This window comes from Miniopterus natalensis, chromosome X (genome assembly GCF_054644295.1).
Source record: "Miniopterus natalensis isolate mMinNat1 chromosome X, mMinNat1.hap1, whole genome shotgun sequence".
NCBI lineage: Eukaryota > Metazoa > Chordata > Mammalia > Chiroptera > Miniopteridae > Miniopterus > Miniopterus natalensis.
The window spans coordinates 16,525,747-16,536,946 of record NC_142103.1 but is presented as its reverse complement, the minus strand read 5'-3'; the positions used below and the strand labels follow the sequence as shown (position 1 = coordinate 16,536,946).

Sequence of the window (11,200 nt, the reverse complement as noted above, 5' to 3'; positions counted from 1 at the left end):
ATGAAGAAGACTAAATCTGTCAGATTTAAGGATATAGTAGATGTATATAAAAATCCTCCCATCCAATTGATTGATAAAGAAGATAGCAATGTGACTGAGCCAGCAGTGGATAAAGAAGACAGCAGGGTGACAGAACCAGCAGTGGATAAAGAAGACAGCAGGGTGACAGAACCAGCAGTGGATAAAGAAAGCAGGGTGACAGAACCAGCAGTGGATAAAGAAGACAGCAGGGTGACTAAGCCAGCAACAGATAAAGAAGACAGTGAGGTGACAGAACTAGCAGTGGATAAAGAAGACAGCAGGGTAACAGATCCAGCAGTGGATAAAGAAGACAGCGAGGTGACTGAACCAGCAGTGGATAAAGAAGACAGCGAGGTGACAGACCCAGCAGTGGATAAAGAAGACAGTGAAGTGACTGAACCAGCAATGGATAAAGAAGACAGCGAGGTGACAGACCCAGCAGTGGATAAAGAAGACAGCGAGGTGACAGACCCAGCAGAGGATAAAGAAGACAGTGAGGTGACTGAACCAGCAATGGATACAGACAGCAATGTGACTGAACCAGCAGCCATGGATACAACCAGCAGTGTGACTGAACCAACAGCAATGGATCTAGACAGCAATGTGTCTGAATCAGCAGTAGATAGAGAGATCAATGTGACTGAACCAGCAAAGGATACAGAAGACAGCAGTGTGACCGAACTAGCGCTAGCTTTAGCTAAGAGTGCCATCACCGCTGCTGTTAATACTGTGGAAGGTAAGTAATCCTGTTTGGGTTCCTAAAGGACTGTCTTGTTATATAATGTCACACTACCAGGCAACTAACAAATTCACATCTTTTTTGCAGAAGATGATGAATACACCATCCAAAACATCGACTGGCTCACACACGGTGAATTCACACCAGAAAAGGGTCGTGAACAAATTGAGGAGTTTGTTTTGGTAAGTTAGTTGACCACTCCAGCTTGGTGTACAAGGGTAAAGAACAATAAAAAGGCTCTTCTTCTTCTTCTTTTTTTACTTTTTAAAAATTGGTTTCAGAGAGAGGAAAGGAGAGGGAGAGAGAGATAGAAACATCAATGATGAGTCATTGATCCGCTGGCCCATGTACACCTCCTACTGGGGATCGAGCCTGAAACCCGGACATGTGCCCCAACCGGGAATCGAACAGTGACCTCCTGGTTCATGGGTCAATGCTCAACCACTGAGCCACGCCCGCCGGGCAAAAAGGCTCTTCTTTGATGAAAACTTCAAAGTCCAGAATCCCTAGATGATATCAAAGGCAACTAAATGTCTTCATGTGGATTCCAAAATCAAGACGTGATAGTCTTTGAAGGTGAAAAGCACAATCGTATTTCCCTGTGCTTGTATCATCCTAACCTCACATTTTCCTAGGAAAATCTAATATTCCCAGTTAAGCAATTTTTCCACCTGGTGCTCTAAATGGGGTCCTATTGGCCTAAGGAGGAAGTTGCTTCTCTCAAACAAGATTTCTCCAACACCAACTTTATTTTATTGATTGATTGATTTAATCCTCACATGAGGATATTTTTTCCATTGATTAAAAAAAAATATTGATTTCAGAGGGAGGAAAGGAGAGGGAGAGAGAGAGATAGAAACATCAATGATGAGAGAGTCATTGATCGGCTGCCTCCTGCACGCCCCCGACTGGGAATTAAGCCTGCAACCCAGGCATGTGCCCTGACCAGGAATCGAACCCTGATCGCCTGGATCCTAGGTTAACGCTCAACCGCTGAGCCATGCTCGGCCAGGCTTTTCATTGATTTTTAAAGAGAGTGGAAGGGAGGGAGGGTGACGGGGAGAGAGAGAGGGAGAGAAACATTGATGTGAGAGAGACACATTGATTGGTTGCCTCCTGTAGGTGCTCCCAACCGGGGTGGGGGTAGAACCTGCAACCCAAGTATGTGCCCTTGACCAGGAATCAAACCTGCTACCCTTCAGTGTGTGGGCCGATGCTCTAACCACTGAACCACACCAGCCAGGGCGCCAACACCAACTTTAGAATGCTCAGATTAACAGAGGGGATGGACGTGGATCAAAAGTCCCTTTGCTGGACCCTTGGAACATATTATCCACGCACTCAGATGCATGGGCCTGTGAATTCCTTTTTCTTTTCCTCCTGTGCCTGGCTCTAACCCATTCGTGTGGCTTAACCTGGCAGCTCTGGTGAAAAGGCCCTGGGTTGCTTTGCAAAACTGGCCGCTGGATAAAGAAGAATCACTTGAAATCCCCACTCACTGTATTTCCTCGGAAAAGAGACCAGTTGAAATTGGTTGAGGCGAAACTCCCAGCCCTGTTGTCTCTTTTTCTGTGTTCCTAAGCCCTGTGCAGCTCTGGTCAGGTGAGAATGAAGAAAGGTCGTATTTCTGGCTCCATACCTTTTGTTTATACTCCAGTGGGCACAACTCACCATTCCCATTAGAAGGGGTCAAACCTGTGACCCTTCAGTGCATGAGCCGACACTCTAACCACTGAGCACACTGGCCAGGGCTCCAACACCAACTTTAGAATGCTCATATTAACAGAGGGGGTGTGCATGGATCTAGGGCATCGTGAAGATGAATGGTGCAGAATGCTAATTTTCCTTGGGCCTTCTTGTTCTGAAGTACACCTCCATTTGGGGTTGGACAAAAGTCTACCTGCTGTATCAAAGGTTTGTGAATCAGACTGGAATGGGACACAAAACAAGCAAGAAAAATTTCCCCTGCAAGTCTCACTGGTTATTCTGAATAAAAGGCAAAAGTAAGTCCTGACAATGGTCTACAGGGTTCAACATGATCCGAGTCCCCTCCTCCCCCTCAATTTACTGCTCAGACTCCATCATCTACTACCCTCTCCCTTTTCACCTTCCTTACTCCAGTTACACCTGCTTCTTTGCTATTCAAGTGCCAGGAATGTCCCCACATCAGGGCCTTTGCGCTTGCTGTTCCCTCTCTCTGGAGCACTCTCTCCTGAGATCTATTCTCATGGTTCATGCCTTACCTCTCTTCAGATCTTTGTTAAGATGCCACTTGCTCATTGAGGCCTTTCCTAGCCATCTCATTGAAAATTACAACTCTCCTTCTCTGATTTATTTTTTCTTTAGCACTTAGATCTACTTATTAGATTTTACTTATTTACCCTATTGCTTTCCTTCCACCACCAGATCATATGGTCTATGAGGGCAGAGACTTTTGTTCATTTCTCTGTTCCCAGCCCCTAGACATGTCAGGTACACGTAGGTGCTCTATAAATAAGTGTTAAATACACGAACAGGTTTATTCTCTCTCTACCATTATTTCTTCACAGATGAAGGGCTTACCCACTTTGTAGGGCTGTTGTGCAGATAGAGACACTTAGAAAGTAGAAGGTGACTCTAAAGCTAAAAGCTCTATATAACTCACGACATCAGATCACCCTGTTCCCAGCCCCACTGATGCAGCGAGCCCTAGAAGTGAAGTCTATCATCTGAGTGCCAGGCGTTTCTGATGGAGAGCTTTCTCTAGCTTAGTGCAGATTTCCCAGAGTCTACCATACATCAGGGGATGGCAAATAAGGAGTCACCATTTACTGAGCGTTGCTGTGTGCCAAGCCTGCTAAACACTTCATGTGCATTATTTCATTTAATCTTCAGAACAAACCTGAATGCAGGTACATCAGCGTACCCATTTGACCAATGAGGAATCTTGAGGCTCAGAGAAGTTGGGCAATAGGCCCAAAGTCTTTATGTTTAAGCAGAAAAATGAAGTTTTGATCATAGGTCTGTCTGATGTACTTTTTTCACCATAGTAGGAAACAACATTAAAAAAAATATATAGCCCAGCCGGGCTCAGCGGTTGAGCGTCAACCTAGGATCCAGTCGATCGGGGTTCGATTCCCGGTCAGGGCACATGCCCGGGTTGCGGGCTGCAGCCTATCAATGACTCTCTCGTCATTGATGTTTCTCTCTCTCTCTCTCCCTCTCTTTTCTTCTCTCTGAAATCAATAAAGATATATTTAAAAAATAATAATAATAAAAAAAAAAATGTATATGTATTTCTATTGATTTCAGAGAGAGGAATGGAGAGGGAGAGAGAGAGAAACATCAATGATGAGAGAGAATCATCAATTGGCTGCCTCCTGCACGCCCCCCACTGGGGTTCAAGCCCAAAATCTGGGCATGTGCCTTGACTGGGAATCAAATCATGATCTCCTGGATCATAGGTCAATGCTCAACCACTGAGCCATGCTGGCTGGGTGGAAATGGACTTTTTGATGACAAAAAAACATGCAGAGTTTTACTATCAATGAAAAATGCATATTCAAAAGATTTTAAGGTATTGTAGTGTGAATAAGAATGATTAAAGCTGGTGTCAGAAGGCTTATGTGCTTGTTAGGCGGGGATACGTACACTTCTACATTGACAATGGGCCCAATAATTGGTTTATTCTCTTCAGAAATGTAATCTGGCAACAAGAACAGACACAAGTTCTTTGTAGGAGAAAAACTGGAAAACCTCCAATGCCTAACACGCAGTTTAAATTATTCTTATAATAAAAATAAAGCATCATTATAAAAATCACCAGTGAGCAAAAAGGCACAAAGTAGAAAACGAAAGTTACTCCTTTACCCCCACAATACCCAGTTCTACTCGCTCAAAGGTCACTTACCATTGGTAACAGTTTTGTGCATATACTTTCAGTGCCTGTTGATTTTGAGTGTCCAGTAATATGTAATGGGCTAAGCCACCCATGGTAGAATAGCACAATGAGATACTGTTTCCTGGAAGTGAGTATATGAAGCAAGGTCATGTAAAAATTACAAAACACAAGGATAACACACACTCATTGGAGCTACATGAAAGCCAGCTGCCTGCACAGTGATAAAAATGGGAAGAGATTGGCCTGATGGAGATAGTTGTGTTCAATGTGCCAAAGCTGCCTTAGTTCCCAAAAGGGGAAAAAACACACTAACACACCAAGTTGAGAGGAAGAAAATCTTAGAACTGAGGCATCTGGTGGGGTAGAGAGAGAACTGGAGTGGGTGCTTAGGAGCCCTGTGTCCCCATCCCAGCTGTTGTGTTGGACTGTCCTTCCCCATTTCTAGGCCCCAGTATCCTCATCTGTAAAGTAAGGGGCTTCATTAGATGATCTCTAAGGACCATTCCAATGCTACAAAGTGCATGATTATGTGACAGATCAAACATTAGGGCTGAAAAATAGTGTGGAGAAGGTCTTGTGGGGGAGGGTGGATGTGGGGTGGAGGGGCTCAATGGAGGGAAAAAGAGACATCTGTAATACTTTCAACAGTAAAGATAAATTAAAAAAATATATAAAATACTATAGAAAGATTAAAAAAGGGGCACGCTTCTATGGGCTTCAAGGGGTTGACTGTTGAACTTCATTAAGAGGAATGATCTCTGAAGGAAGACAGTCCCTAATCTAAAGGAATTTGGAGTCTGGTGCTCCTCTCTGGCTGACTGATATAGTCAGTTTGGTAGAAACTTGAAATAAAGTATGCGGAGGCAGAAGTTCAGCCTACTGCTTTTTTTTTTTTTTTTTTTTTTTTTTTTAATAGGAGAGCCTGGAATCATTTTACCATTTCCTACCACATTCCTTCCACACATCATTGGGATTGTCCCACTTCCTTCCTTCTGTGGACCTTCATCTTTTTTAAAAAAAATATGTTTTTAATGATTTCAGAGAGGAAGGGAGAGGGAGAGAGAGGTAGAAACACTGATGAGAGAGAAACATCAATTGGCTGCCTCCTGAACACCCCCTACCGGAGATCGAGCCTGCAATCCAGAAATGTGCCTTGACCCGGAATCGAACCAGTGACTTCCTGGTATGTGGGAGACGATGCTCAACCTACTGAGCCACGCTGGCCAAGCTGTGGACCTTCATCTTAATTCAGGATCTTTTTTGATTTGGAAGTTTCCTGTGCCCTGATAGCCAGCCCAAGGGGGTTCGGTTGACTTGAACTTGTTAAGTACCTATAGCATTCAAGGCCCTGTGATAAGAATCAGGGCTGTGTTATGACTTCTGTGGACTCTAGGTGCTGGTAAGATTTGTGCTTTGGAAGGGAGGCTCTTCCAAGGGTGTAGACAGGGATCTGAGGGATCTGGAAGATCCTATTCCCCAACTCATTCCTTTTCTGACTTTATTTTATATACTACCTATGACTGCAATGAAGTGAGTCTGATTTTCAAAAACTGCAAAATCAGCCTCGTTACTTTCTAGTCACACCTTTAGGTCTCCCTGAGGAAAGTGAGCAGACCACATATTCTAGTCACTTTCTAATTATTTTCCAATTAACCAAACTTGCTGCCCGAGAAAGGGTCTGGAAGAAAATGAGTGTGTACATATGTGTGGTGTGTATGTACACACCCACATCTGAGCATGTGAATCTACAGTCCAAAGCCCAATGTCAAGTGATCTTTGCATTAGTCACTCATTTCATTTCAGCTCGACCTTTTCTCTCCTCCACTTGTGGAGATAATGGGGAGTTGACTAGTTTGAATCCCAATAAAAAACGTTAGAGGACTCCAGAAACAGGGCCATAACCCCTACTGTTGTGCTCTGCCTTTATCTAGAGGCCTTGGACAGAAGTCTGCTTGTCTTCTCTGTGTGCTCTTTTTTTTTTTCTATGAAACAGACTTGGGAGTATCAAGACCGCTGGGTGCACTACACAAAGTTGATAGAGACGAGAGACCTGGTTCACAGCTTCCACTACATCTACTCTGTACGCTGGAGTGTCCCAACTTCTCAGACACCCACAGCCTTCGGCTCTGCCTTTGCCTTCTTCACCATCAAGTTCAACAAAAACAAACCTCCGGTAAGCTCTTCCTTTTCTGCCCTGTTTCCTTTGATGAGACTTCAATGCAAATGGAGACTTCTCTTGTCAAGGTCATTGACGACCTCTTCTTTGTAAAACTTAATAGTTGTACTTCTGTCCTCATACTGTTTGGCCCATCTGCAGCACTTGCCACAGCTGATCCCTCCCTCCTTCATGGAACATTACACTTGGCTCCTAGACCAACATACTCCCTGGTTTTCCTCCTGCCTCACTGATCATTCCTTCTCCGTCTCTACCAGTTTCTCCTCCTCCCACCAACCTCTTCATATTGAAAAGTCCCAAAGCTTAGGCCTTGGACCTCTTCTCTATACTCACTGCCTTGATGATCATACCCAGTCTCCTGGCTTTAAATGGGCCACCTCTAGCTTATGATTCCCAAATTTATATCTCCAGCCCAGACTTCGACCAGTTGGATGTTTAAGAAACATCTCACTTATTGTAACCAGAATTGAACTTCCAATTTTCCCTTCCAAACCTTACCTGCAGTTTTCCTCATCTCAGATGATGGCCAAAATCCTTGGCATCATCCTTGACAACCTCAGCTCCCTCATTCAATCCATTAGGAAATTCTGTTGGCCCTACCTTCAAAAATAGGTGCTGAATCCAACAATTCCTTTCCATTCCACTTCTACCACCCTGGTCCAAGAAATCATCACCTCTCATCAAGATGATTTCAATAGCCTTTTTTCTTTTTAAATATATCTATTGATTTCAGAGAGGAAGGGAGAGGGAGAGAGATGGAAACATCAACAATGAGAGAGTCATGGATCCGCTGCCTCTTGCACGCCCCTGACTGGGGATCGAGTCCACAACCCAGGCAGGTGCCCTGACTGGGAATCGGACTACGATCTCCTGGACCTTAGGTCGATGCTCAACTGCTGAGCCATATTCGGCCAGGCTCAATAGCCTTTTATTTTTTTATTTTATTTTATTTTATTTTATTTTATTTTATTTTATTTTATTTTATTTTATTTTATTTTATTTTATTTTTTATTTATTTTATTTTATTTTATTATTTATTTATTTTATTTTATTTTTTAATATATCGTTATTGATTTCAGAGAGAGGAAAGGAGAGGGAGAGAGAGAGATAGAAACATCAATGATGAGAGAGTCATTGATCAGCCGCCTCCTACATGCCCCCCAACTGGGGATCGAGCCCACAACCTGGGCATGTGCCCTGACCAGGAATCGAACCCCGATCGTCTGGATCCTAGGTCGATGCTCAACTGCTGAGCCACACCCGGCCGGGCTCAATAGCCTTTTAACTGATACCTCTGCCTCCACCCTTGCCCTCATCATGTCTCTTTTCAATTTAGCAGTCCGCCAGAGTGACCCTTATAAAATGAATTTATGTCACTCCTCTGTTTAAACACATTGCAAGGTGTTTCTCAAACTTCAAAGTGCATGCAGATTATTTGGGAATCTTGTTAAAAGGAAGATTCTGATTCAGGAGGTCTGAGGTGGGGCTTGAGATTCTGCATTACTTAGAAGCTCCTAGGCAAGGCTGATACTGCAGGTCCACAGACTATGCTTTGAGTAGTAAGGGCCTACAAGGCCTTGCATTATCTGGTCCCTGTTATTTCTGCTTTCCCACTATTCCTTCTCCCTCACTCTCTCCAGCCACTCTGATCTTGCTACTCTTTGATAATATAGTCCTGCCTCAGGGCCTTTGCACTTGCTGTTCCTACTGACGGGAACACTCTCCCCTAGGCACTGCATGGCCTGCTCTGTCACCTTTTCTACTGCACTTTCTACTCGCAGTCCCCCACCTGCCAAAGCTTTTGCTTTTTATCCATAACACTTTTACCACCTTCTGATATTCTATATAATTTATCTTGTTTTTGTCGGCTCCTACTGCCAGAATGTAAGTTCCATGAAGGCAGAGATTTTTGTCTTCCTGTAAAACAAGGCCTGGCAAATCATAGACAATAAATACTTGAAAGAATGACTGATTGTAGCCATTAGGTAGACCATGAATCTGAGATATGTTGATAGCTGGTGTGAAAAGAGTAAAAATAACATGAATCCAGGCATAGGGTTCTTAGAGGAGCAGGGTTGATACCAAGCATAATGCTTGGAACAGAGCAGACATTAAAATGTTATAGCCCCTTTGCTTTCCATCCTTTCACAAAAGTTATTTGAATCCTTGTCTGACTCTAAGGCTTTATATGTGACTGCATAGTGAGCTAATTATATCCTATATTCATCCTATCCTAGTACAAACTTATCTAGTCAGAGAGTTTGGAACCTGAATTGAAAGAGGTAAAATATGTGGAGCTCTTGCTTTTCCTAGTCATATATCCTACCATCAGCAGTCTTGCTAAGTGGCAAGTTTAGAGATCAGAAAGTAATGCTGGTGGAAGTAAACAGGACCATAAACCACAGAGAGAGGGCTTGGGAGAAGGGCCCTTGCTCAGAATTCCGAGTATAATTTTGGAGGGGAGAATCGGTGGGGACCACGGAGACAATATTACAACCTACGTTTTTATGCTGCTTTAAACATGTTTTCAAACTTTGTTCATCTATATTATTTTATTCTAGTGCCATTCCTAAGAGGTAAAGTAGCTACTGTCAGTTGAATAAACTGGAACATGTAAAGAAGGTAAATGACTTACTCAAGCTCCTATCAATGAGCATAAGCCTCTCCTGATTTGTTTCCAAGATTGTGGCGATGTTTAAGGTATCTGTTGCCCAAAAGATCTTTTGGAGAACCGAGGTTTGACGTGACAAAAAACTACTGCCTACAGACTCCCAATTCACAAGGGAGATGAAGTCTAGAGATTTAGGAGTGTATGTATGGACAAGTATAGAGATGGAAGGAATCATGACTTGGTATGATTGGTCTAGGCTGACAACTGTCTTTTTCTCTCTTAGGATGCACCCATTGAAGTCTCTTATACCTTTGAAGGCCAGTCACTACTTCACAGGTAATGAACATTTGGAGACTTATTTTAAATGGGTGGCAGATAAAGGTCATCACACCCTAGGAACCCAGCAGGCCCACAGCCACAGATAATTCATGTAATGGTCACCTTTCCCATTTGGACCACCTACCCCATTAGGATGGACTGAAAGTAAGACACTGCCATTGTTCTAGAAATTGTGCTTTTGCTTTTTAAAAATATTTTTTTATTGATTTCAGAGAGGGAGAGGAAGAGATAGATAGAAACATTAATGAGAGCCATTATCAGCTGCCTCCTGTACACCCCTGACTGGGGATTGAGCCCACGACCCAGGCATGTGCCCTGACTGGGAACTGAATCGTGACCTCCAGGTTCATGGGTTGATGCTCAACCACTGAGCAACACTGGCCAGGCTGTTTTTGTTTGCTTTTTAATGTCTTGTTTTTTAGTGATTAGAAACTTGAGGATTAGTTGCTGGAGTAGGGTGGTGGTAAAGTGGGTCATGTCTATTGTTTCTATGGCAAACTTCACAATTACATGGAATTAACTCATGTATAATATTCCCTTTTATTTGTATAGCAGCTCTCTTAAAGAATCTTTACATATAAGCTCATTAATTCTTTTATTGATTGGGCCTAAGGAATAGAGACAGTGATCGCCCCTCCCCCCCCAAAGGCTTTTTGCTCACCAGGAATGAAACAGAGTAAACAGGGAATCAATCTTTGTCTCAATGTTTTATTTTTAAAAGTTTTTGGTGTATTTGCTTTTCTTCCTCTGCAGACCAGGAACGACTCGTTTTCGAGAAAATTGGGTGAGGGACATGGTTGAGGCCAAACATATTTTAATGAAGTCATTTCCCTTCTAATTCAATTGTGTCCGATTCTTACAGAATGTTTTTTGATTTGATTTCTAATCAGAATGTATTAAAAACACCATACTGCACATCAAACCACATAATATTTATTGAACAATAAACTCGTGGCACATAATCAGCTGTATTTTGTTTGCATTCATTCATTTTCCATTTGGCAACTTCCATCATGCTAACAGAGTAACTGGTACGTTGTTTTCTATTTCCTAAAAGGGTTTTCCCATGATTCTCTGCATCATTCAGAGTCATACAGGTATAGAAGCTGAGTTTAGAGAGTTGCTAAAATTCACCTATCAGACCAACTGAGATTGATACTTGACTGCCTATTTCCCCATTTGAGCTAAGTGTCCAGCCCAGACACACCTCTTTTTTTGTTGTTGTTAATCCTCATCTGAGGATATTTTTTCCATTGATTTTTAGAGAGAGAGAGAGGAAGAGAGGGAGGGGAGGGAGAGAGAGAGACATAGAGATAAAGAGATAGATAGAGAAACATCCATGTGAGAGAGACACATCAATTGGTTGCCTCCCGTATGCACCCTAGTGGGGCTGGGGATTGAACCCATGACCCTTGGGTGTGCAGGCCGACACTC

At 43.0% G+C, this 11,200-nt stretch overlaps 1 protein-coding gene across 1 annotated transcript; it reads left to right on the top strand.

Annotated features, from left to right (window-relative positions):
- AKAP14 (A-kinase anchoring protein 14) lies at window positions 1-10,633 on the top strand. The gene is made up of 5 exons (XM_087829453.1): window positions 1-757; window positions 851-942; window positions 6,634-6,813; window positions 9,711-9,763; window positions 10,520-10,633. Exons 1-5 carry the CDS (start codon window positions 1-3, stop codon window positions 10,602-10,604), a joined length of 1,167 nt encoding a protein of 388 aa, XP_087685579.1. The 3' UTR covers window positions 10,605-10,633.
- Window positions 10,634-11,200: the final 567 nt, after the last annotated feature.

Coding starts and splice junctions, on each gene's coding strand:
- AKAP14 (XM_087829453.1), top strand. CDS start 1: ATGAAGAAGACTAAATCTGTCAGATTTAAGGATATAGTAGATGTATAT. Junction 943..6,633: donor AAATTGAGGAGTTTGTTTTG/GTAAGTTAGTTG, acceptor TCTATGAAACAG/ACTTGGGAGTATCAAGACCG. Junction 6,814..9,710: donor TCAACAAAAACAAACCTCCG/GTAAGCTCTTCC, acceptor TTTCTCTCTTAG/GATGCACCCATTGAAGTCTC.